Source organism: Xiphophorus maculatus, chromosome 14 (genome assembly GCF_002775205.1).
Source record: "Xiphophorus maculatus strain JP 163 A chromosome 14, X_maculatus-5.0-male, whole genome shotgun sequence".
Lineage (NCBI taxonomy): Eukaryota > Metazoa > Chordata > Actinopteri > Cyprinodontiformes > Poeciliidae > Xiphophorus > Xiphophorus maculatus.
In genome coordinates this window covers 23,468,292-23,496,214 of record NC_036456.1, presented here as the reverse complement: position 1 = coordinate 23,496,214, position 27,923 = coordinate 23,468,292, and the positions used below count along the sequence as shown (strand labels likewise).

The window sequence follows — 27,923 nt, the reverse complement described above, 5'->3', positions numbered from 1 at the left end:
CAATGGAAAATCTGTGAAATTTACACAGAATGGAGATTCACTGTGAAAAAATGTTACAAATTTAGCAGGAAGTCAAAGTTTGATGGAGGATTTTAATCATTTATTTAATTAATTTCTGCTGAGAAATGATGTGGTTTTCTGGGCGGATTTAACAAATAAAATTATAAAATTATATCATAACATTCTTGTATTATTTTGACTTTATTCTCGTATTGTTTGCAATATTATTCTCAAAATTTATTATTATAATTTTACCCTTTATTGTCTGAAAATTATGACTTTATTCTATTATTTTGACTTTCTTCTTATTCTTTCTACTTCATTGTCGAAATATTTAGGCTTTATTCACAAAATATTCTGACTTTATTTTCATATTATTTCAACCTTATTTTCACCATTTTATTCTTGTAATATTTTGTATTTATTCCTAAAATATTATGACTTTTTTCTCGTAGTATTTCAAGTTTTTTCACAAAACATTGGACTGTTCTTGTAATATTATAACATTATTCTCATAAAATAATGATTATATTCTTGTAATGTTAGTATTTTATTCTTATAAAATCATGACTTTATTCTCAACTTATTATGAGGTTTTTTTTCTTAAAACAATTTTTATTTTATTCTCATAAAATCCTGACTTTTCATGTCCGGTTCTGTTGCAGCGGGGCTGAGCGTGTCTCCATTGGCGGTGCGTTCATCACTCTGTGGGCCGGAGTGGCCCTGAACGCACCAGACTTGTAATAAATGTGAGGAAAGTTTGGGAAAACTGCTTATTTTTGTTTGGATAAAACTTCGTAGATGAAGCATCAGACAGACATTTAAGGAACTGAGAGTTTTACCAACCACCTTGTTGAGTTTATATAAAACCAACTATGTTTAAACATCAACAGATTAGTGGTAATAAGTAGCCTAAAGATCTGCTTTGTGGTCAAATATTGCCCAACCCCAACATCTGTCCTTCCAAACCAACAGGAAACCTTTACTCTCTCATCAGCCTGCACTGGGTTTCGCTTCTGTTTCTGGAGGTTCAGCTAACAGGATCGTTCCTGTTTGACCTCTCCGGGTCATCAGATTCAGGGTTTACCAACCAAACCAAAAGCAAACTGGTAAAAGTCAAGATGCTAACAGTTAGTTACTTATTTCTAATTTGGTTTAGTATCAGTTCCGTCGATTTTATCGTTTTGATTAATCCATTCACACTTTACTTTCTGCTCTTGTAACTTTGACTTGACCAAACAGACGGTCGTTCTTTTTCCGGGCTTTGAAGCAGAAAACATTTTAGAGAGTCAGAAACATAAAGTGAAAGAGTCGGATTGAAGAGCTGCATGACGATTTCTGCATGTGAGCCCTTCTTCTTCCTGGATTTATTCTCAGACGGATGCTTTGCGGTTTCGTTCACGTCATTGTTTCACTTCCTCTGCGCTGCTCTCTTTATCTTTCTAATTCTCTATAAACTCTGGCGAATGAAGCATAACTTAAAGAAAACTTTTTGCTCTTTCAGCAGCAATCCGAACATCAACACCAGCAATTAAAAATCTTCTTTCTGAACTTATTTTTGGTTTGTTCTGCTGCTCTTCTTCTTCGCCTACCTCACTTCCTCCGCCCACCTGCCTCTTGTCTCTGACTCCACGCCTCGGCCGTTTCCTACCTGCAGCATCACAGCAGCTGCGTCCGCGCTGAGAAACCGAAGCCGACGTCGAGCTCCAGAACCAAAACTGGAGCAAAACCAGGCGGAGGAAGAGGAGGACAGAAGAGAGCGAAGGCCAAACACCGACATGATCCACTCGAGTAAGTAGACTCTCCAAAAGCCGAACATTTACGCTTTAAACTGAAACAGAACAAGAGGAACAAATGAAGGGAGTTAGAAGAAGCAGATGATTGGTGTTTATGTACAGGAGAGGCTGTCATGGATTCATAAAACACTCAAATATTTACAATATTCTGCTTCTAGAACTGCACAATCAGCCAAACCTGAAAAGTGACGGTTGGCCTTCGTTTCTCCATGACTAATCAAAACAAAGCGGAGCTTCACCTGTGCAGATGGAAACGCAGAGCAGCTCCTCAGTTAGCAGCTCTGGCCTGCAGACAGGTTTCAGTTCTCACTGCCTGGCGGCTTTTAGAGAAGCAGTTTCACATCTGGTCTGGGATTTAATTAGAGATTAAGAAGAAAAGCAAAGTAAACAGTCCACAAACCTCCAAAGGCGAAAGGCAGTTATCTAGAAATAAAATCTTAAACAGCTGGTTAATCATCCCAACTGGCAGGAAATCTGAAATGATTCACATTTTTACATTTTATATACAAATGTTTCAAAGTGGAACTTTCTGTTTGCTTGTTTCTGGTACGCACATAAATCTGATGCACAAGAAACATCCATTAACAACAACTAATAGATGAGATGAACAACTAGTAGCACAACATGTACGTTTTGGTCACAAAGCTCAGTTTTTCTTTTGTTGAGTCTCATACATGAGCTGCTGCACCTTTAAATGTCCTGACAACAATATTTACGTTTTCTTCATCGTTCTGCCTTTTTCTGTTTGTAGGTTTTTCATTAACCTGCATAGTTTTTCATTAAAATGATTAATTACAGACTATAAAATGTCTGACAGACAGTTTAAACCAGAAACCAGAAAAAGTAAATGTTTTCCTCCATAGCAGCCAGACTTTTGTTCTCAAGGAGCTTCAAGGTTTTTTTTTTTGGCATTAGCTGCTTTTTCACCCATTTTTTAAAAACTCAGTTAAACCTGAGAGTTTTGCAGTGAGCAGGTAACGGGTCGTGACCTGGAATCAAACACCTGGACCTGCTGCATTCGCATGTGAGCCACTGGCTGCCCCAGTTTGTGTCTTTCAAAAACATTCTGCACAAATTTGGTTAAAAGACGAGGAGAAAACGGGTGAAACGGCAGCAAAGCTTCAGAGGAAAACTCAGAAACCCAGAAGAAGCGCTGATTAGAGAAGAAGAAAAGAAATCGGCTTTGCTGTCCCAAAATGGGGAAATCCAGGCGCAGCAGGAAATCAAGAAATTCAGGTTCAGACAAAGAAAAAAGTATAAAAATAATTAAAAAACAAAATGAACAATAACATGCTGTACAGAAAGTGTAAAATTACAACGTAAATAAATACTGTGCTGTTACCAAACACAGCACACTCTGATCCAAGGAACGTACAACGGATCAGGATAATTAAAGAAAAATCCAAAATATTGATATTTATTTTTACAAAATCAACAGAGACGTGCAAAAACCAGCAGGGATGAAAACATTTGTTACGTTTGTTTTAAGACATGATGGTTATAGACAGAGATGGGAACCAGAAATTATACTGAAGTAAAAGTAAGAAAAGTGTTTAATTTAAAATAAACGGATTCCTGAAATTATCAATCATTTAATGTTTAAACATTATATCATCAGACGGACAGAAATATAAAGTTATGTGGGAATTTTGGTATTTTCAACAGCAAAATGAAAATAGTTCATATAAATAACAAAATCAGGCAAAAATAAATTTTTCCAAATCAAGTTTCCTTCACTAAAAAACTGATTTAACTTTAACAGAATCTGCAGGTTTGTTTTTATTTTTGCAGGTTTGTTTTATGGTCAGTTTTTGTTTAAAACATGTTTGTTTTTCATTCAGTGGGCAGAAAATCCAGAAATTTTACTCAAGTAAGAGTAGAAATACTTCATAACAAAATTACTCAAGTTAAAGTAAAAAGCAAAGTGTAGTAAAAATACTCATAAAAGTACATTTTTTCCAAAAAGTTACTCAAGTAAATGTATGTAGTTACAATCTATCATCTGCTGGGAGGAAGGATCTCTGCTGATGCTCCTTTGTGCACCAAAAATATCCATCATTGTTTTTACTTTATTGTCTTTAAATCCACTTTGAAAGATCTGAAGAAAATCTGGCTGCTTGGAAGGAAAACATAGAAATTAAGTAAAAGATTTTCTACTAATTTACATTCTAAAAGCGTCTCAAAGCAAAACAACGTAAAACTAACTGTCAGACTTTAAACAACAATGTCAGTTTATTTAAAAAGCATTTTAAAAACAGCCAATAACGGCACCACAGTGCTGCACAGTTTTATTAAAACCACAGATAAAAACAGAGAAAGATAATAAATTTCTAAATGTGTCCAAGAGGCAGAAAGTACAATATAAACAAAACAGACATAATACTGAACCTTGAGGGACTCCATAATTTAGGAGTATTGTCACAGAAGAGCAGTGATGGAGAGGAACTGGAAAACTTCTGTCAAACTAAAACGATGAGAACCAAACCACCAACATGGCGCTGAAATCAAAATAAAAAGATGTGATGGTCGCTGCGCCTAGATACGATACAAATAACACAGAGATGTTCCCTCAATCAGCTGTTAGGAGATCGTTAAACACTTTAAGCAAAAATGTTTCTGTTCTTCACTCATGTTTAAAACTGGACTGGAATTTCTCGTAGTTGTTGTAGTTTAACAAAGATTGAAGTAGAATAAAAACAATCCTCACCAGGACTTTAGGTAAAGACGCTATTCTAGGAATTGTCTATATGAGCGAGTTTGTTGGTGGAGCAAAATGCTTGGATCATGTTAAATGTTTAATAAAACATGACAGAAAACCACAGGGAACCAGAGCAGAACAAAAACAGGAACACAGTAACAACAGGATTAGGCAGTAAAAACGAGTTCCTGGTTGGTTACTGAACAACGAACAGATGGACGATGAGAAACGAGAGAGAAATAAATCTATAGAGCATCCATCCATCCATCCATCCATTAAAAAATAAACAAAGTAAAACAGAACTAAATGGTCCAAAACACCAAAAGAGTCCAAGATCCAAACAGAAATTCATCCAGGATACCATGAAGTATCATTTATTTAATAAATGGGTTTGAAGGCAACCGGGACAAATCCAGTCCAAAGATATATGACCCAATGCCAAAATAAAACAACTGTCTTTAAATAAGTGAGCAGAGAGACAGAAGTTTAAAACAAACGGGGCAGGAACTGGGTCAAACTGTCCAGACGTAGCTTCACTGAGCCATGATTCCTGGAGGTCCAACACGGACAGAACCGCAGAACCAGAGTCAGGAAAAAATGTAAAGATTTGTTACAAAGATCCACAGAAACTGTGAAAACATTCAGAGTTAAAAACTTCACGGTTTTAAAAACAACAGTGACCAGCTGGTAAACCAGTAGAAACATGGTTGATAAACCAGTAGAAACATGGTTGATAAACCAGTAGAAACATGATCCTGGTTGATAAACCAGTAGATCCTGGTTATTGACGCTCATTGACAGAATGTCCCAGTTTGGATGTAATAAGTTAGAAAAACTGATTGTTTCTGTAAAAATGTCCTTTGCAAAGTGTCCCTTTTGTCACGTTCTGACCACAAACTGAAATGTTTTACTGAGACGAACCAAACGCTGCGGTTCTCATGCATCTGGTAAACCTCAGATTCAAAGAGCAAGAATTGTTAAAACCGTTTCTAAAACTTTAGTGAGCTGGTCGTTCCCATGCTGAGCCGAACGCTGACATTTCACCTGTAGAGAAACGATTCCCGTTCCCCAACATTACCAACATCTGATGCGTTATTGGTATTATTTCAACAAATTATGGGGCTTTTATTCCTCCAGTTATGGCAGTTTGTTCTCATTTACAGTTAAATTAATTCTGTTCAGTGGTTTTAAAATCTGAACAAAATCTGTTTTGTAAATTTTAGTCGATGCTTTGTGGAATATTTCTGCTGCGTTTGCTGCAGGTGTTTTTTTTTTTTTTTGCACATTTACAGTCAAATTCAGTAAATTATAATATCAAATGAGTCTCATTTGTCTGACCCAGTAGCATTTGTAAATAAAAACCTGAACATATTTTCATTAAAATCACATTTCTGCTTGTAAAAGTAGTTTTTTAAAATTTGATCAAGTGTAATAATCAAATTTTAAATGTCGTTTTTTCAGTAGCTGTAAGTGGAAAATAGTAATAATTAACAGAAATAAAGGTTTTCAAACATCCATCTGTGTGTAATTAATCTTAATTTTAATTAATGTTTCACTATTGATTCGGTTTCTTTGACTAGGCCATTCTGACACATTAATTGGCTTTGATTAGAAACTGTTCAATAGAGGAAAGAGTTACCAACAGAAAGTTTTTAAAAAAGACATTGTCATCAGCATAAAGATGTATTTTAGCTCTCCATCCATCCATCCATCCATCCATCCATCCATCCATCCATCCATCCATCCATCCATCCATCCATCCATCCATCCATCCATCCATCCATCCATCCATCCATCAAAAACAAACCTGGAGTGATATCTTGATTCTTCCATGCATGTTTGATAAGTCCTTTAATCTCCCTGGCAACCATTCAAATGTGCTAAACGCCTAGTAGGACCTAGCCCCGCCTTCGAGTCACGGCTCCTCCCCCACTCAGCTCCTTCAGACTAGCCAGCAGCAATTAGCAAACACCTGGTAGAACTGCTGAGCTCATTATAGGAGCTACTTCTCTTGTAAAAATGTTGCTAAAGGGTTCATAGAGGAGCCATGTTGTGCTGACTTCCTGAAGGCGGGGTTTCAGAAAGAGCAGGAGCTTCTTAAAGAGACAGAGGCCCAATTTCAAGATATTAAATTATGAAGTCAAGATATATTTGATATATACAGCATCTTTATAAAACTGGAAACATAGCTACTTGATATTGCTATAAAATACACAGTACTGCCCCTGTAAGTGATTTCTGCAGGCAGTTTGTTGCACATTGTTTCACATTTAACTTTCCAGGATCCCAACTTGTTAAAGCCTTGTTTCTTTTTCCTACTTTGTCCTGGTCTGTCACACACCGTCCCAATAAAATACACTGAATTTTGTTTCTGTAATGAGACAAAATGTGAAAAAGGTTACATGACCCATCTCTTATGGGTTGCAAATCTTAAATAATTGAATAAGAAATCTTTACTTTTGGATAAATAAAGCAAATTTCTTTGCAAAGAAGATGGTTAAAGTATTTAAATTGATTGTTTTGCTACGTATTAGATGAACTATTCATTGTGTTCTGACATGTTTGGTAACACAATAGTAGATTAGACGTAATAATGAGAAAAACAGTTCACCGCTCGCTGGCATGATGTTTATTTTATCACCTTTTTCCCCCTGAAGCTCTGCTTTCATTTTGTACCTTCAGAATCGCATGAGACTCGTCGCTCTGCATATGAGTGGGTTTTTTTTTTGTTGAATTCACACAGGAAGTAATGTAGCCACCTCTCCCTGCAGTCTGAAACAAACAATGACCCGGCCACACGCACCATCTTCTTCACTCGCCCACAGAAACACACAAACGGACTCGCTCAAAGCAGAGAGAGTGTTAATTCTGCAGAAAAGGAAACTATACTTCCTGACAAAGACCTCCCACTTGAAACCACAGAGACACAAAGACAGAAAAAATGAACTAAAACAGCTGGTGGGACAATTTGCAAATATGCGTTTCCTTGTTAGATTTTATCTTTTGACTGGTTAAAATTTCACTCTTAAAGGGCAAATGTTAACTTTAGTGGTTTAAACTTGGCAAACAGAAAATAAACGTAACGTATGTTAAAAGCTGCGTCAGCAACAGTGGACAACATTACTAAAATGGTCAAATAATTAACATTATATAATAATAAATTTAATGTGTAAACTTTATGCAACTCACAGAGGTATCAACGCTGGAGCTACTGTGGTTTGAAAAAAGACACTTTATAGATGTTAGACAGTAATAATTATTTGTTTAGATCTAAGTTAATTAAACGGGCGGTATCGTGTATTTTGCAGGCACATTGTGTCATTTTATAGCACAATCAATTAACTAAGTTACCATCGGTTGTTATGAAAATGGTGTCTGTATCAAAAATAACTTGAGAGAAATTTGACTAGAACTGAACACCTTGAAATTGGGCGCCTGTCTCTTTAAGAAGCTCCTGCTCTTTCTGAAACTCCGCCTCCAGGAAATCATGGCTCCTCTATTAACCCTTTAACATCATTTTCACCAACATTTCACTGAGAAGAAGCTCCTATAATGAGATCAGCGGTTCCACCAGGTGTTTGCTAACTGCTGCTGCCGCTAGTCTGGAAGAGTTTTGTCGAGAATCTTGGTTGGAGTTTTGGGTAAAATGACAGCATTTTGTATGAACCGGGGTTCAGGCCCTGAATGATGTAGGGAGATTTTAGGATTTCTTAAATATTCAATCCAATCAACACTCTGGGTTAGTTTTTAATGAGAGAATCACATAAAAAGCTAAGAAAGTTGATTTTGCGTAGGGCCTGAATTGGTTTGGTTTAAACTTTGACAAACATAAATTTCAACTAACTTAACTTCTCCTTTTGTATCCAGGCGTTCCTCAGGAATATGTTTAAGTCCCTGTTTTATTTAAGTTTTCATAAATGAGTTATAGTGAGATATAGAAGCAGGAAAGGAATTAATTTCAGCTAAAATACGTCTGTATGCTGATGACATTGTCATTTATGTCACTTTTTTAATCTAGTCATTAAGGTGTTAAAACAGGGGTGGGCAGCTCCAGGCCTGGAGGGCCAGGATTGCCCACCCCTGTGTTAAAAGAAGCTTTTCACATTTGCCTTTATGTGAATAGAAAAAGTAGATTTATATAAATCAGTCTCTCCGGGATTTTTAGATTGTTTTGGTGCTTTTTATTCCATTGACAATCACAAATTTTGTCATGTTACTTTAGAAATATTTAGAAGAAATTTTGTGATATTTTTCTATCATCAAACCAATTTTAAAATCTTTAGAAGAAAAAAAAGGTGAGAAAAAAGCAGACACATTAGACACAAACATGTCCATTCTTTAACAAACTAAAATAGCTTGAATTTTGTTACTTATCACATCAGTCATATTTAAATTGACATAAAATTAGGCTGAGGCTGTGGATGGGAGTTAGCATCTAGCTAAAACCCAATGTTTTTGACCATTTTGTGGAAAATTTACAATAAATTTGAGAAAAAATCTGTTAATTTTGAGGGAATTTCCATGATGGCAGAATTGAAAGAAAACTGGAGGAACTGTTTACTTACAGCCAAATTTATAGATAAACCATCCAACCATCTAAACTTAACACAATCTGCCATAAAAAAATTTTAGATTTTAGCTTCTATCACATGGAAATGCTAAAAGATTAGCCATAACTTTTCCTCTTTCTGTCTCTTTCAGATCAATCCACCCACTCTTTATTCTGCTGCTGCTGTGCTGTTCAAAGCAGGTAAAGATAAGAATTGTTTTTCGCAATGTTGAGGTGGAAAAGTCTTCAGTTACATTTTCAGTGGTGATTTTTAAGGCTCGTCACTGAGTCAACCCGGAACTCTGTCTCTTAAAAATATTAGAAATACAGCAGGATCCACAACAAAAGGTCTTGAAAAGGCCAGAGGCGTTACTTTGGTCCAGTCAAAGTCCAGCCCTCAACTTGATTGAAATGCTGCGGTTGGACCTACGAGTTGATCTGAAACGTGTTTGTACAACATTATAAACAATAGAGGCTCAAGTTAGTCCACAACAACGTAAAGAGAAAGAAAATACTATATTGGCAGTAAAATGAGGATATTTATAACCTCCCAGTTGATATTGTTTTGCATATTTCTAAAGATACAGAGGAAACGTCCATCCTGCAGATTCTCACAGATCGAGGTCATGTTTTAGAGTTTTTAGCTTGTGGTTACCCTCGGAGCCATGTGGTGAGCAAACTTTGTCCAACGCATGAACACCTTGCAAAGATGCATGCACCAAAATAACATTAAAGAAAAGCGGCTGAATCATAAAACTCCTTTTTTGGTCTATAATTTTAACAGGAAAATTTTCTTTCATCGCATATAATTTTTCAATTCATCTTATATGTAAGTTTTCTCTAAAAATAAAAAAATTGCAAAAGGAAAGGTTAACTTAAAACCTTTCTTAGATCTAAACAAGGTCAAAATATGTTTATTTCAGGAGTTTGACATAATTTATAATAATAAAGCAAATCTTTGGGTTTGTTTTCTTAAAATGAATGTGGGCGGAGTTCAGTATTTGATCTCACCCCTCACTAGCCTTGGTTGTGCCACTTGCTTTCAGAAGATGCTTAATATGGTTTAACCTATATGTACAATACATAACACATAACAATTTCTGTCAGTAGGTGAAAGCTTTGAGGCAGCCCCCAAAATGGGCGCAGTCAAATAACTGACTCCGCCCATTTTTGGAGTTGCCCCAAATATTCACAAATGTGCTGCTCCAAATATGGGCAGCAGGAAATATGGTCTGAGTTAACTTTTGGGGCAGCCCCAAATATGGGCGGAGTTTAACAATTGGCGCTGCCCGTATTTTAGGGCTGCCCCAAAATTTAATACTTAAATCGGTTATACTTATTTGTTCATATTTTTTTAAATGTTTAATGTAATTTACTTTAAAAATAAGTATGTGCACCCAAAAAAATAAAGTTTGTTGATTTGTCAATACTAAAAAAAGTAAAATTAATAGATCTCAGTGTTAGAAAGATTAACTGCGATACATTTTCACATTGAATAGAAAAAAACCCCAAATGTAAAGATGATTTGGCTGATTTCAGGGAGATCAGCACACGCATGGAGCTGGAGGGCAGAACGTCTCTTTGCTTCCCAACCAGACGATACCCCGGAAATGCCCGGCGGGTAAGAAACAGCGCATTTCTCCGTATCCTTGTGTTATTGAGTTCTAGGTTTTGATTTTTGTTACGTTTGGGTCAGGTGGACCGGTCCAGGAAAAAGCTCCCTCTGCCCCCTCCAGAGAACGGAGAAGGTGAAGGTTTGGCGAGAGTCGTTGCCATGTACGACTTCACGGCCAAGGAGGACTCAGACCTCACCATTAAACAGGTACACAATTTCACACCAACTCACTGAAACTATGGTGAATAAAATTATTTCACTGTTTTAAAATCAATTATGGAGAAAAAATACATTTAACTGTATATTGTCCTCTAAAAACTTTCTGTTACACTGTTTTCCCATTTATTTTGCTCCATTTAAATTCATAAAATTGGACATTACGATCTCTGGTCAAACCAAAACAACAATGATTTTAGAGATTAATTAACAAGAAATGACCAGATATTTACTAGTCATTAAATCAGATTTATTTACTACACGCTGCTGACAACAAAAAGCAAATAAATAAATGTGTGTAATGCTAATGCTTTGTGTCTCCAGGGAGAGGAATACGTCATCCTCCATAAGCAGGACCAGCTGTGGTGGAGAGCGGAGGACAGACACGGGTACGGCACACCAAGTCCAGAACCACCAGAGATTTAATCCGTTAAACTGTGATTTAATCTTACACATTTCTCTCAATCAGCAGTTCGTCAAAGTTTACAGATTCAGCTAAAAAAACATGTTTAAAAATTTAATTATTGAGGCAGTCGGTTATAAATCCTCTAAAAAAAACTAACAACTCGGTTCTGATGTGTTGTTGCTTTTGCTCAGGAATAAAGGCTTCATCCCCAGTAACTACGTAACAGAGAAAAACAGAATCGAGGCAAACTCGTAAGTTTTAACTTTCTTATTTCACTCGGCCGTAGAGCGCAGTTCTAACACATTTAATGTTTATTTAAAATGTCCGTCGTGAAGGTGGTACTGCAAGAACATCACCAGAACAGAAGCTGAACAGCTGCTGAAACAGCAGGTATGATTTATTTCTGATTATTTAATTTCACTTTAGGATCAATAAAGTATTTTTGAACTTGAATTGAATTTTGATTTGATTTATTCATCCCGCTGTCTAAATATAAACATATTTACACCTGAAAGTTGCAAGAAATTAACTCCTGATTTATCTTAAATGTGAATTTTCACTACAGTCCTAATAATTAATTACTATTTTCCAGGATAAAGAAGGTGGTTTTGTTGTGCGGGAGTCCAGTAAACAAGGAACTTATACCGTTTCTGTTTATACAAAGACATTGAGGTGAGTCACAAGTTTTAAATTCCAGACATTTGAATCAAACTTACATCTACAGAAAATATTTAACCGATTTTTCTTCTGCTCAGTCCGAATGGGGGCATTAGGCATTACCAGATAAAAATAACGAACACTGGACAGTACTACCTGGCTGAAAAACACGTCTTCAGCTCCATACCAGACGTTATACACTACCATGAACACAACGCAGCAGGTAGGAGACAAATCAGTGTCTCTGCAGACGAAGTGAGTTTTTCTCAACAGCAACACCTGATTGGACGAACCAAATTAACTGCAACACGATTGGAGGAGCATTGAGAACTGTAGGGGTGTCAAAGACTGGACGAAATTATCGACTGTTATTGTAACGTAGAGATTGCAACATATTGCTTTAATATGTTAGAGAAACGAGATAGAAAGATGAATAAAGATAAATGAACTAGAACTAGCTAAAAAACACTAATGATAGCATCTAGGCTAGCATTAGCATAGAATACAATATTAACATACATCAAGCAGAGTGAAAAAAACTATTAAAAATTTAAATTAGCTGTAGATACCAGTAATACCAGTAATAGCATCAAGGCTAGTAATAGCATGTTGACGTAATGTAGCATACTCCATTCAATATACAAAACCAGGGTAAAAGCTAGAATTGACTAAAAAGCTAAAGCTAGATAAAATACTAATACTAACGATAACATGTAGGCTAACATTAGTATTTTAGCTAGTTTTAAGATTTACATGAGTTTGTTCTCACTTTATGGAGTATGTTACTGTAGGCCAACATGCTAGTGCTAGTCTAAATGCTATTCTTAGTTTGTTTGTTTTCTTTTCAGCTAATTTTAACTTTATAGCTAGTTTTAGCTTTTGCCTGGGTTTTTTCCACACGGCATAGAGTATGTTACTGTAGCGGGCTGCGCTAGTCCTGACCTAAATGCTCTTATTAGGTTTTTTTCTAGCCAGCTTTAGCTTTGTAGCTAGTTTTAGCTTTTGCATGGGTTTCTTCACTCTATATGAAGTATGTTACTAGCGTGTTTATTTATGCTAGTAAGAAAATAAAATACATCATTTAGAGATTCATTTCTGCTTCTGAACTAGCCAATCAGTGTTTGCGTTTAGAAACGCCCATTTTGAGTCTGCTCTCATACTTTAACATCTTGGTCTGCTGTAATTTTTCCAACACCGCTGTCATACGTTATGGTTTTGTCGTTCTCATGTTTGGGTTTGTAGGTCTGGTGACCCGGTTACGGTACGCTGTAGGACAGATGGGAAGGTGTGTCCCAGCCACAGCAGGATTCAGCTCAGGTAAACACATTCATGTTAAGCTGCGTATCATACATTGTTTAAATCTGCTGTTAGTAACTTTTAAAGATTATGATTTTTACATATTTGTTTGGTAAGTTGTTACCATGTTGTAACAGTTTGCTATGAGACAAATAATCTGTGAAAAGACCCACTCTCTGAGCTTCTATTGCTGTCTGATGGAATGCACTGTTTTCCGCCAAATCAGAGCAAGGAGGCGGTCCTTAGCGCTGCCAATCAATCACATGTACTAAATAGTTTATCCACAGCCGTCGGTGGCTATGCTAACTTGAATTAGCATTGACAACAGGCCTGTGCTAGCTGCAGCATAGCAGAGAGGATTGACAAAGCTAAGACTTGCTTCTTGACTCTGATTGGTTGTTTCTAATTAGCAGAGAAAACTTAGATACTACATTTTTAACCAAAAACAAGCAAGAGAATACATGAATCACACAAAAGATTGTTTATTATTGTGATTATTTTCTTAGTTCTCTGATCTTCTAATATTATCAAGGTACAAGGCTAATAACATTCAATCAGTTTAACCTGATATTTTATTTTAATTGCCCCTGATTTTCTCTCTTTCAGAGAAGTGGGAAATCAACCCCAGTGAGCTGACCTTCATGAAGGAACTGGGCTGTGGCCAGTTTGGAGTGGTGAGGCTCGGCAAGTGGAGAGACCAGCAGAGAGTGGCCATCAAGTCCATCAGAGAAGGAGCCATGTACGAGGAGGACTTCGTCGAAGAGGCCAAAGTCATGATGTACGGGAGGAGAATCAGGATGAAAACCACTAACGAGACACAGAGAACGAGTTTCGATAACGGTTCTGTGTGTTCTGCTCCAGGAGGCTGTGTCATCCCAAACTGGTCCAGCTGTACGGTGTCTGCCTGAAGCACCGCCCCCTGCTGATTGTGGCTGAGTTCATGGATAACGGCTGCCTGCTGAACTACCTGCGGCAGAAGGGTGGAGCTCTGAAGGAGGCGTGGCTTATGTCCATGTGTCAGGATGTCTGCGAGGGGATGGAGTACCTGGAAGCTCACAGCTTCATCCACAGAGACCTGGTGAGGCTCCAGCAGACCGACAGGGACGCTATAGCTAGTCGCTAGCTTAAGAAAAGGAATGCTAATGGTAGTCGCTAGCTCTAGCACGGAAACACTAAAGCCAGTCGTTAGTTTAAGCACAAGGACGCTAATGCTAGTTGCGGGCTTAAGACCAGGGACGCTAAAGCTAGTCGCTAGCTCAAACATAGGAATGCTAAAGCTAGTCACTAGCTCAAGCATAGGAATGCTAAAGCTAGTCACTAGCTCAAGCTTAGAATGCTAAAGGTAGTTGCTAGCTTCAGCATAGGAGCGCTCAAGCCAATCCCCACTGGAGAATTTATTCTGTTAAGCTCTAGGGGGCAGTGTAGAGTCTCCTTGAGCAAATGTAACGTTTAGAAGTAAAAGAAACACAGAAGATATTTACTGGATGCCGTGTGGAGGAAGCGGGTGGCTGGACAAACCTACTCTGACCTCATGGACGCGTCCAGCATAACTCAGGCTTTATGTTGTCATCAGTGTTTCCACAGCTACAATGAAAAAGCAGTCAAACCACTGATTACTTTATTTTAAAAGTAACTAGGTAAAATTGCATGTTAGATTATTAGTTACATCCTGCAACATAAACTTGAAAATGCCAATACTAACTTTATTGGAAGCAGATTATGAATAGTAACTTCAGAAATATTTTATAAAGTCCTTAATATCTGTTTAAATTATGTTTAAATTATGTTTAATATCTGTTCTTTATGTGTTTGTTCTGTTTTATTCAGGCAGCCAGAAACTGTCTGGTTAATGAGAACAACGTGGTGAAGGTCAGCGACTTTGGGATGACCAGGTATGACACTTTACTTCCAGCCTTATAAAGAATTTTAAAAAATCATTAGTAATGATAAAAATTTAATTTAAAAATAAATAAATTTATACAATTTAAATGAGTAACATGCTGGGTTTTGTGTGACCTTTTATTTTTTCTTGGTATGGCTCTAATACTCTGTCATATAAACATTTAGATTAGATCAGTTATAATTATTTCTTTCCTGAGCTTTGAGCGTTTCTTTTAAACCGACTGCAGGTACGTTTTGGACAACCAGTACACCAGTTCCAGTGGCGCCAAGTTCCCAGTGAAGTGGTCTCCTCCGGAGGTTCTGCACTACAGCAAATACAGCAGCAAGTCAGACGTGTGGTCCTTTGGTGAGAGAGCTTAACCAATCAGCAGCTGATCGCCGTGTTGCTCTAAAGCCAGGAGTCAGAGGTCACTGATGTGTTTGTGTTCAGGCGTGGTGATGTGGGAGATCTTCTCCGAGGGTCGAACGCCGTTTGAGAGCCGCTCCAACTTGGAGGTGGTGAACGATATCACCAGAGGGATCCGGCTGTACCGGCCGCACCGCGCTTCCCAGCCGCTGTACGCCATCATGTACCGCTGCTGGCACGAGGTACCGACCCGCTTCATCCTCACCGAGAGAAAATGGTTCAGAAAACGCTGGGTTCTGGTGTTTTAGCTTTGAATAGCTTCGCTGACAAGCTAACTGCTTTTAGCACAGCGTAAAAACAACAATAGTCTTTTTCAGCGTCCAATCAGATTGTTTTTTGAAGCAAAAATGAACCTCCAGTGGACCAAGAGAAGCAGCTCTGTCATCCTTTGTTTGGTTTTCTAAAAATATTTAAACAAATGGCAAGAACAAGGCAAGTAAACAGACCCTACATCACCAGGGGGCCCCAAGAACATCAAGCTAGCATGAAAAAAACAACATATATATTTAACTAAACGCTATTACACATGGAAAAACAATTTCTACATTGTTTTCATAGTTGTGTAACAATTATTATTAATAATAATTAATATCCTTCTGTTGATTTCTGCTGCTACTGTTGGGAAAATACAAGCTAACTTGTCTATTTGCTAACTGTAAATCTAGTATTTATCAGCTGGTGTTACTTTCAAATAGTTAAAATAAGATAATGCACTTAAATTCTACTCTGCATTTCAAAATGCAAATCATTTTTTGTAGTTAGCTACTCCTGTAAGGTTAAAATTAAAAGCCATCACAACACTGGTATGATGAAAGCTAATTACAAATTATGCTAATAATACCCACAAAACGTAGCTTAGAAATGCTAAAGCATCTGGTGTTAACATGTTGGTATGGGGACCCCCCAGAAAAAACTGCTTAGGCCCCCCAAAAGGCTTTGGCCGGCCCTGTACACAACAAACAAACATCCAGGGATGTTAATTAGACAAATACATGTAAACAATTAGATTTGGAAATTGGCCTTTTCATTGATAAAGTCTGTTATTGATTTAACATATTAGTTCCACGTCCTTAACAAATCGAATGAAGTAACTCCAGTGACCAGTTTAATTTTTGTATGTGTATATTTTTATGTTATATATTTTTTCTAACCTCTTTTCTCCTCATTTTTCTTGGTCTTATAGAAACCTCAGGGTCGGCCGGCGTTCTCTGAAATCTTGGAGGAAATCAGAAAACTGGCAGAAAATCCAGACTAACACAAAGATGCTATTCTTTTACCTCTGAATATCAAACTGTTTTTAAACGCATATGTACAAATAAAACATGTTTTATTGTTGTATATAGATGTATAAATTAAACTTACCTATGCCGGTGCTTTAAATCATTTATTTATTTTGAAATATGCAATAAAACCAAAAAGAGATTTAAAATTTTAAGCTGGTTCTTATATATGTGAAGTTGGTTTTATACATATGAAGCTTCTGTTTATATTAATGTACAGACTGTTAAATACAAACTAACAAAACTATGTATGATTGTTTATGAAGCATGAATGAGTGAATAAATGTCACTTTAAATATTTATGCTGTGACTTTCTCCATCTTTTAGTTACAGGGCTTTGCAAAGTGAATTAAAGTGTATATTTCAGAGGAGGTGCAACAATGCCCAATTTCTGGTCTCTGTTTGAATTTTTGAGGATTGTAAACAAATCTTAACACCAAACTGTGAAGAAGTCGATAAGGAGACAAAATAAAGGTTTCTAGACGAGTTCAGTTTTATTTAATTCTATTTAAATCAATCTACAGTTCTCAAGCAGCAGGGTTGTATGACAGAATTCAGAAATTGGGATTATTTCCGTCCAGCATTGCCATCTGCTGGACATTTAGGAGAAAAAATGTTTAGTTTTTACTAGAAATGAAGGAATGGCTGGATAGATGTATTCATTTGACATTTTTGGGACTAAAAATATCCTCCAATAGCTATAAAAATGCACTTTTCCAACTTGGAACACTAATTCATTGTAATGATCACTAATTCAAATAATGGAACACTCATTATTTTTTTTTATAAATAATTTTTTTTCTTCACTATAAAAAATGTTATTACGAACAAGTAGATTAGCCCGTGAAAGGCAAAGGGATTAGCTAAAAGGCTAAAATAACCTGACCGTTACCGTTTCAAAGCCGCTAAATTGGGCCAGAATTTGGTACTTCTTACATTTTCATGCTTTTACTTGTGATGAATAACTAAAATATAGTTTTCCACAAATGTTAAATTGAAGGGAAGTTGTTTAATGAATCAGTTTATTACACATTTCAACAGGAACAGCCGTTTTTTCTTTCTTTCTCGAACTACGTCACCACCGCAGGGCGGGAGGGGAGTGTTGCCGTGGCAACGCGTCGGTTGAAACACTCGCCGCTGCGTGGCCGTGTTCTCAGGTGACTCTGACACGTTCCCACACACACCGAAGACACCGATACTCAGGTGTTTACGTTGATGGAACAGATTAAAGCGACAAACTGAGATCAACCGCTGAGGTCGGCGACGTGGTGAGTTTGTTTTTGTTGTTTTTTTCCCTGTTTTAGTCCATAGAACCTTCATTATGTGGTTTTAGGACACATAATCACTTATTTTTGCCTTATTTTATAAATCTGTTGTCTAAAAATCAGTTTTTAACTGTTATAAATAAAAGAAAAAAATATATATAAAAGAGTCATTGTCAGGGAAAATTCTTTGTGATGTTCATTTGATACAAGATATTCAATAGTAAAGTCTTTACTTTGGATTTTTTTATTGTTGTAATTTTAGTGTATTTTTTTCTAGAATTAGTTCATAAATCAAATGTAATAATGATGTACAAAATAACAAATATGCATTAATGTTCACCATAATTTCCAATGAAAAGTGCTGTATTTTCTTAATTACTGAAATTTTCTTTATTAACCTGGTCCATGTTAGTGTTTTTCTTAGATTTTATTGAAATGGAAAATGAAAAACACTGAATATGAATTAGCTGTTACTAAGAAAAGGCTCAAAGATACAAATTGACATTTGTTTTTTTATTACCACTTCTAATCTAAAGCTCTAGAGTCTTTAGTTTAGAAGACGTTATGGTTCAATAATTCATTGGTCACTATTAAGTAGCAAACAAAAACATTCATAGGAATGCAGTTATATTAATAAAGCAATTATATTAATAAGTAAAGACTAGTGAAAAAGCAGCTGACGTCCAAAAATAAAATCTTTGGATGATTCTCAAAGTCTTTAGAGTTTGTGATCAAGACTAAATTAAACCATAAAAAGAAAGTCCTTAAAAGTTAGCTTTTAAGGACTAAAATACTAAAATAAGGAGTGAAGCAAGGTGCTAACATTGCTTCAGTTTGCTTTTTTAATTTAATTTGATACAAATAACTTGAAAGGTTTGTTCTGTCCTTTCAGAGCAAAACTTTGATGGAGCGTTACGAGTCTCTGGGTCCTGTCGGGGAGGGCAGTTACGGTACCGTGCTCAAGTGCCGTCATCGACACTCCGGTCGCTTGGTCGCCATCAAGAAATTCATGGACTCGGAAGATGATGAGGCAGTGAAGAAGATCGCCCTCAGGGAAATCAAGCTGCTCAGGGTACCTGCCAATCATCCCATCAACCATTCAGTCAATCGGTCAATGAATAACTGAGCCTGAAACCTGAGTGCTGCTGAAACACTGAGATGATCAGCCAACCACAAGACAAACAAGCTCAAATTCTCATAAACTGTGACCCGTTGTTTTGAGTTGGTTGTGATGTTGTGAAGGCCTGACCCGTTAAAAAACCTTTGACTGGAAACCATGATGATCAAAGTGTTAGTTATAGTAAAAGACAAAAACTACATGCATCTACATTCTCTGCTCTCTTTTGAACCTCACAGCAACTGCGTCACGACAATCTGGTGAACCTCCTGGAGGTGTGGAAGCGCCGTCGTCGCTGGTACCTGGTGTTTGAGTTCGTGGACCGGACGCTTCTAGATGAACTGCAGCAGTGCTCAAGCAGATTGGACCTTAACACCTGTCGGCAGTACTTATTCCAGGTCCTTAGAGCTGTCAACTTTTGTCATCAGCAAGATGTAAGGAATACTTTCAAAGCTTCTTTTTAACATGAGCAAAAATGGCATCAAGGATCATTAAATTTACTCCACAGGTTCAGAGGTCCAGGCTAGTCTTTATCATCAAGACTCACAGCTTTACAGTCACAAATTCAATTATTTTTCCAATAAATATGTCATGGAAATATGCGTGACCCTGTGATTGGAATAACTTATCCTCATTAGGTCATCCATCGTGACATCAAACCTGAGAACATCCTCATCTCTCAAGAGGGTGTGGTCAAACTGTGTGATTTTGGCTTTGCCCGAACCATTGCATCGCCCTCTGAAGGTGGTGTGTATACCGACTACGTAGCCACTCGTTGGTACAGAGCTCCCGAACTGCTTGTAGGGGACATCAAGTATGGAAAGTAGGTATTTCTGCACTGCTCTAGTTTCCTGTTGGATGTTATGAATGCCAAGCAATAACTGGTAGGTGTGTTTGTATGTGTAGACCGGTAGATGTTTGGGCGCTGGGTTGTGTGTTAATAGAAATGCTGACCGCACAACCTCTGTTTCCCGGAGACTCCGACCTTGACCAGATATACCACATTGTCAGATGTTTTGGTAAGCTCTTACAGTAACCTAATCAGGATATCGATTCATATTCATTTATTAATAAATTCTCCTTGGCTCCAGGTAACTTGACGGCTCATCACCAGGAGTTATTTTACAGAAATCCAGTCTTTTCTGGAGTTAAACTACCTGAATGTTCAAAAATTGTCCCACTGCAACAACGCTTCTCCAAAGTTCCACCAACTGCCCTTGATCTGGCACAGGTATTCCACAGTTTGGTTATCAGTTAATGCCAAAGACAATCCAACAGTTCAAATCAATGAAGTATTAAGTGGAAGTTCTTTTTTGGTATTGTTTAAGTGACCAAATCATTAACATAATTTGTACCTTCATTTGTTGCTCAGAAATGTCTAGAGATGGACCCAAAAATACGAGCTCAGTGTTCAGACCTGTTAGAGCATCTTCTGTTTACTCAAGACTCTTTCAACATCAGGTATACTTTACCTTTGTTTTGTGAAATAAGTCTCAAATCCTAGAATTTATCTTCGAAATAGTCAAAAACTTCTGCATCTTTCTTTGTGTCTGCACAGATTTTTAGATGAGCTGAACACTAAAATTCAAAAAGACCACAGAGAAAACTCTACACTTCCCAAAATACCCACGACACTGCCAGAAAAAGATAAAGGGGATGATAAAAACTGTAAAAACAAAGACAAGAAACAATCGGAACAAACTGAAGAGAAAGTTAACAAGGATAAGACAGAGAAAACAAAGGGAAAGCAACCGTCCAAGCTGTCTAAATCTATTCATACCACCAATGAATCTTTTGTGACCAAACAACCGAAAACATTTGGTAACAAGGACATCTATCACACAGAGCAGTTTTCAATGAAACCAGAGAAAACACCTGGTTCAGAGTTAAAGGAGCTTGAGATTTTAAAGTCAACTAAAATCTGTCTCTCTGACTCATCAGATGTCACCAAGAAAGCTGTAAGCTTAAGGAAGAAAACTTCAGTAGCAACAAAACCTGATGTGTCTCTAGACTTAAGTAAAGACTACCTTCAGAAGGCCAAAGTCACAGACTACAGTGACCTGGACAAAGAGAAAACCATGAAGCTCCTTGGGGAATCATCTAAATCTGAGACAAATGAAGAGTTTGTGAGGAACTCAAGCAACCCTAGCTTAAAAGTTTGTAAATTATCTAAAATGTCCGTCAGTGATGGTCGAAGTTTAAATTTATCCCCAAAAACCGTTTTGGAATCGGACACAAGTGTAGCACCTACATATCCTCTACCATCCTTCAATGACTTTACTACCCCAACAACGGTCGATGTCACAAAGTCGGGAAAGACAAGTTTGACATCAAAGTTTCAGATTGAGTTATTAGAAACTAATGCGAAGCACGACTTCCCTGAATGTCCAAAAGCCAAACAAAAAAGCTTCAGGAAATCCCAAACTACCTCAACTAGTGGCCAACACACTCATAACACCTCATTCAGTCCTTCAAGGGCTGCTGCAGATCTTTCCAAACAGTCATTTACACCTGTTACAGAAACCAGTGCTGCCCACAACCTGTCCACCCTACCTCGAGGAATCTCACTTTCAAAAACAAAGACTCTTTCAAAAGACAAGGAACCCACTGATGACCAGGATGTTAGGAAGTATCACAGATTCTTGAAGCTGAATCCAATGACAGAAACTCCAACTAAACCTATTTGGTTGGCCCAAGATTCAGATGGAGAACCTGATTCATCAGAGCATTATTTTTCTAATTGGCAAAACAACATGATTGCAGCAGAAGAAAAAGTTACCTCAACCCTTGTGCCAAATGAAAACTTACCAGTGGAAAAAGCTCTGACATTGTCAGTGCAAGAGAACCAAGAGGATTCAGCTATTTCTGTGTCCATTAGTTCAACAGCTAATGCCTTAATGAATAAAGCCTTAATGCTTCCTGAAAGGTCACCTATTGACAAAAGGAACAATAGCAATCAGGAGTTCAAATTTGATGCAAAGTCTTTGAACATTTTTCACCTTAATCAGAACCCAACAATGTCTCAATTGTTTGGTGATCACACAAGGTTCTCGGTGAACCCCAAGAATCAAAAAACTGCATTTTCTCCAGATGGAAGGAAGAAAAGCAACAAGCTAGAAGGAAACAACACAAATATGTCCTCTGATTTGACTTCAGTCATGTCTATGGATCACAAAGCTTTGACGAGAAGTCTTATCCTTCACGAAAGGGACTCTACAGACACTGATGAATTTAATCACAGTGTAGCCCGATCATGTACACCTTCTCCTCCTCCTGCACCTGCTACCAATCTCCTTCACCTCCCTTCATCTTCCAGAACCCTTACCCCTTCCATCTTTGTCTCCAGTGCCAACAGGCCTGCTGCCAGCGATCACCTTCAGGGAGGAAGTTATCATACCGGGACCAACAGTCTTTGGTAGTTCTCAATGTACTTGCCTTTGAAATTTTGACCCAGCTAAGAATAATTCACCGATATAAGCTAGATTTGTTTGACCCTCCAACCTTTCAACGGTCTTAAGAAAAACCTTTCTTGTTGTCCGAAAAGCTTGTGCGCAGTCGAGCAGGGTATATATTACCTTTTTTGTGTAAAGTTTCGTGAACTGACGGTCTAACAGGACATCCTCCTCCTGCTATCCCACTGTCTGATCATGACATCTGTCACGCAGTGGCCGGAGGAGCCATTGTCTTAGTGGGAGGGTTGAATATGCAGTTCCTGTCTCAAGAACTCCTGAAATGTTTGTCCAGTAGTTGAAAACATTAATCTGACTTGGCCAGTTGGACAAAATCAAACTTAGATGCCTTTTTAAATGTCGCCTAGCTAGACTGCTAGGTCAGTCCAACTGTTTTTGTTAGACTGTATTTATATATTGATTATTTTGTGTTTTTGTAACTTGATTTTTTTTGGTTTTATCAATGTAAAGTCAATATTTCTAGCCAAACTTACCCCAAAGCTAGCATTAGCAAAGTTGAGAGAATGTTTTTTCAGATTCATAAATCTCTCACAATCCAAAGAGTCTTGTTGAAGAGTTGCATAAATGTTATACATGACTTACGGCTTGCTGTTCCTCTTGCATGTTGTAGGAATTTAGTTAAACCAATATGTTATGGTCATGGTCGACAGGACCAACAGTTTGGACTGAACCAGGCCACAAGGTCCTTCACCTTGCAGGTTGTAGTTTGAACTGGTGTCTTTCTTGCTTACAGCCAAGTAGGATATTTCTAATAACTTATATCAACTGTTTCTGTCTCTCTAGGCCCGAGAAAAGAGTTTTGTAAGTGAAAGGTCTAAAAACATCGTCCATTTCCCAGATGTAAGAAACTCTGTGTTGCTCAGTGGAAAAGAAGGTATGGACACATTTTTGCAAACTCTTTCTGTCTGACACTAAATCTGATCACTTTTCTTTTCTATTTTAGGTTAGTTGTTATTACAGATTTTTAAAGTTCCTTTCTTTAAGGACATAAGTTTACAAACACCTACATTATTAGGTCTTCAAGCAGTTGTAAGCTTCTGATACGTTAATACACAAAACATTTGAGTTATGTGGATGTATTTCTTTGTGCCTGGAGGTGACATGTCCATCTGTTCAAACAATTAAATGGAAGTAGAAACATGGGGATGTTCAGCAATCACTTTGTTCAGGTAGGAGAGGCGTTGTGAATACCAAAGATAGTGAAACTTGCATGTCAAACCCAGAACAAAAGCATAAAACTGGAAACAGACAAAATAATTTAACAAACCGCTCAGTGGAAACGAAGCATTAGAGGAAAACTATTAGAAACCACATGTAATTTAAGTTTAATCAAATAAAACTTTTATTATTCTTTTATAAAGTGCCTAATTCACATCTCCAGCTGTACACCAAACCTTGACAGAAGTGAAATAAAATGTTTAATGTCTTCTCAGCTAAACAGAGCAAAGGTGTTACCAAGGAACAGAGGACAGAAAAGACTCCAGTCTCACTCAGTCCACCATCAGAAGGACAATATGGACAAAACTTCAACACAAATGCGCCAAAACAGATGGAGTAAAAGGAGTTCCCCCTCCCAAACTGATATACTGATTTTAATTTTTTATTATTTAATCATGGTGATGTAAATGCTGCTGAACTATACTTCAAATACTGACTTTAAATTCCTAAAATGTTAAACTTTGAGTATGAGAACACATTTATAGTTATCATTTCCTTTAACAACCTTTGATTATTGAAAACTGTTAATGAATTATTTATTTTGGTATTTTCGTGGTACAACACAACACAGGAAACTTTAAAACAATTAATGCAACTTTTCCCCAAATAAATCAACAATAAATCAGCTGTAAAAACATGTTGGGTGTGTCTTATTGGTCACAGGTATAAAAATGAAAACTTCTGTAAACTTTAAGAAATCCAACCCATAAAACAAACTCATTACAACAGTTGAGTACACTGACAACTTTCCCACTGGTTTCTGTATTTAGCGTCAGTCTTAAGTTATTTAAGAAATAATGGTTTAATCCTACGACTCATCACTTGAATCTTCTGATGTAATGGCCCTAAGTTTCCAGGCTGGCGCTGACTCCTCACTGCTCGACATCACATTCAGGCTCCTGATTGGCTGAGAGCCAGCCGAACGCCCTCTGGCATTGGCCAGCAGCTGGTAGAGGAGTCTGAGAGCTTGGTTGGTGTTGTGGTTTCTGATTGGTCCTCCAGCAATTGGTTGTTCTCTGATTGGTACCTTGGTTACCGGCTTCCTTGCCGACGATTGGACCACGGACCTTTGGGTTGTGACGACCTGCTGTAAAGTTTTACAAATAAAATGTTTACTCCTCTAACAATGTTTTAACACATACTAGGTTATTAAATCTGATGCTGTTTATTAATTTCAGGTCAGTCTTATGAGAAGTGGGCAGAGTGGTTAGAGTTTTTCAAACTCTTGATCCAGTTTTGTGGTTATATCTAAGCAAAAAGCAAAACGGTAATTTAAATCAAAACAAACAGCAGTATTGTATAGTTTAATGCTTTATTCTAAAGTATTAATTGTGGGTAGGATGTTAAACGGTGGCCATCTTGAACCATAGATCCTGGACACCTGATTTTAATTTTGGTGGCATTGAAAATGTGTTGATGGTTATCCTGACTGTGATTCTCCACATAGTAATCAATGATTATCTACGGGATCCAATATGGCAGCCAGAACAAAGAAAGATACATTATTCTGTATCTGTCTGTATGTGCTAACCCTACAACGAATTCCACCTCAGAAAATATTTGTTCAGCTTCTAAATCTCAATTCAAATAGTGTGACACTTTGAGATTAGAATACTTTGATACCAAACAAGACAAACAGGATGTACAGGTCTTGATTGGACTTTATTGTGGACGGTTTCACCGGGCTCAGCACCGTCTGGTTTCTATCTTACCTTTGCGGTGGCAGGCCTGGTTGTTGTTGGACTGATGTTAGATCCCGTGTCAAAAACCTTGCAGGTCTCATCAACAGGTGAACCATCAATCTCTGGAAGCTCAAATTCCAACAAAGGCGGATAAGACTCAACTGTCAAAGAGAAATTAGAGGAATGTTGGTTTTTGCAACGGATAGCAAGGATCAACTGCCTGAAACTCTTCAGTTTCTTCTTTAGTTGTGAACTCTTTCCTTTGACTCCTCTGCTGCAGACCATACCGATCCATTCACTCCAACCCTGTTCAATCCGCCTTAATCCAACTCTGCTGACTTTGTCTAGAAAATCTGGTTCATTTGGGGAAATGTGAATGCATAACTGAACTCTGGTTTGCCAACAAAACTTGGCCGCCTGCTGAGGATCCGGGAGATTAAGGAGAAAAGAGCCAAACGTTTTGTCCAAAGTTAACATTAAATTATCCTCACTTAATACGGTTCAAATGCATATGAGAACGCTAAGCGGACCAGAGGCCGCTCCAAAATCAGGAGTAGGATTACATAGCAGGGAATTCTGGGTAAACACAACCAAAACAAATGTGATAGTCTAGCTGTAGCTATGGCTTGTGATTTTTTACCAAAGACAAAAGAGAAAATCACAGCCATTTCGAAAAAAACTCATTTTACGATAAAAAGTTTTGCCGCTAGATTGAGGTGGTTTTTTGGCCACATCAAAATTGGCTAACTTCATAAAACTGCAATAAAAACTTTTTTTTTTTTTTGCATCACCTGACTTACTACTGGTTCATATCATGAAGATTAAGACAGCCCGTCATAGGAGGACAATGGCGTGGCATGTTTTTAATGACTTATTGCGTTAAGCAACTTATTTACATGTGATTTTAATTGTACTTTTTTATTTATTGGAAACAAGAAATTGCAAAATTGTGTATTTTTTGACATCAGTGGAAGATTGACCGCTCCACAAGCAGGAAGTGGACTACAGCGCAGGGCATTTTGGGTAAATTCAATCAAAACAAACACGTTAGCCTAGCGCTAGCAGAAAAAAACGGTTTGACAAAAGAGAAATCCTATAGCCACTAAAATCTGATGCCGCTCCATTTTTGTTTACATTTTGTGAAGAAGGAACAAAATTTTATTGGATCTATAACTTCTCTGCTCTGTTTGTATGAAGGTGTCTTTGCTGCCATCTGATCTGTCAGTCTATGCTGCATTATTTATAACAACAGCTCTGAGGTGTTTTTCTTTGGTCTCCATCTTTTGTTGCCACCTGAGCTGCTATAAACACATCAAACGATGAAATTACAGCCTGATGCCCAACATGCTGAATCATCCTGTCTGTTTCTTTCAGCTAAAAACAAAACATTTTCTGAGAGAAAAGCTATTAAAACAACGTTGAGTGAATCTGCACTCACCCGGGATCCAGTTGTTGCTGTGAACTTTGAGGAAAAACAGGAGGAAAATGATGGATGAAGCAGAGAAACAGGGAGACATGATGACTGCAGAGGAAGGTGATGAAGAGTGAAGGAGGCAGAGAGGGAGTGGAAGTGAAGAGGAGCAGGACGGCGTCTAGACTTTAAAGGTTACTCAGAGCAAGTTTGTGGCTCAGAGTTACAACAGAATAAAATCCTTCCTGCTTTTCCCTGGGAATCTCTGAGCGACTTAATCCCAGGAATGTTTCACAATCTCTCTGTAGCTTTTACTTGTTTTCATCAGAGTCGGCTGGATTTTTAGTAAAAAAACATAAATTTAAGCATGTTTTATCAGATCGATGTTGGTTCAATTAAAGTAGGACAAAAATATGAACATTTATTGAGGAAAAATAGAGTCTGGAAACAGGTTTCCTCCTATTTATTATGATGGAGACAGTTGGAATTCCCCAAACGTCTCCTCTAATAAAGTTTGAACCGTTTTGCCAAACCTCCCAGCAGCAGTTTTGTGTAATTATATTCCAGCCCAGATTAGCTGCACATTAAGCCCAAAATCTTTGTTTGATCTCCAGAGACGAGGTTTCCAAAACACTTCACATGTGAAAACCAGGTAGAGGATTTATACGACGGCGTGTCAGGGCCACAGAACAGAAAGGAGCTCTACAATTAAGTTAAAAAACTCAAAGATTTACCAGGAACATTTGAGAAATTTCTGAGTTTCGAAAAGTTTAAAGTTTGTTAGAAAAAAAATCTAAAATTTTGAGATTAATCTCAGATATTTTCTAGAAAAAAACAAGAAAGTTTCAGTTTAAAAAGTCAAAAATGTGCTAGAATGTTTTATATATTGTATATATATAGCAAAAAATCTGAAATTTTGACATTCATTTCTGAAATATT

General features: G+C 37.4%; 2 protein-coding genes across 2 annotated transcripts; both read left to right on the top strand.

The window, feature by feature from the left end:
* Positions 1-1,287: 1,287 nt before the first annotated feature.
* LOC102229185 (tyrosine-protein kinase TXK) lies at positions 1,288-17,123 on the top strand. Its single transcript, XM_023346970.1, has 16 exons — positions 1,288-1,791; positions 9,196-9,244; positions 10,583-10,664; positions 10,740-10,865; positions 11,199-11,263; positions 11,472-11,531; positions 11,616-11,670; positions 11,873-11,952; positions 12,036-12,160; positions 13,180-13,254; positions 13,840-14,011; positions 14,095-14,311; positions 15,061-15,125; positions 15,363-15,481; positions 15,566-15,723; positions 16,725-17,123. The coding sequence occupies exons 1-16, from the start codon at positions 1,779-1,781 to the stop codon at positions 16,794-16,796; spliced, it is 1,533 nt and encodes a 510-aa protein (XP_023202738.1). The 5' UTR covers positions 1,288-1,778; the 3' UTR covers positions 16,797-17,123.
* An 875-nt stretch (positions 17,124-17,998) lies between these two features.
* On the top strand, positions 17,999-27,408 carry LOC102229438 (cyclin-dependent kinase-like 5). Its single transcript, XM_023346899.1, has 11 exons — positions 17,999-18,089; positions 18,979-19,158; positions 19,443-19,637; positions 19,842-20,026; positions 20,110-20,222; positions 20,295-20,434; positions 20,576-20,664; positions 20,762-22,618; positions 23,284-23,371; positions 23,457-23,547; positions 26,948-27,408. Exons 2-11 carry the CDS (start codon positions 18,991-18,993, stop codon positions 27,067-27,069), a joined length of 3,048 nt encoding a protein of 1,015 aa, XP_023202667.1. The 5' UTR covers positions 17,999-18,089; positions 18,979-18,990; the 3' UTR covers positions 27,070-27,408.
* Positions 27,409-27,923: the final 515 nt, after the last annotated feature.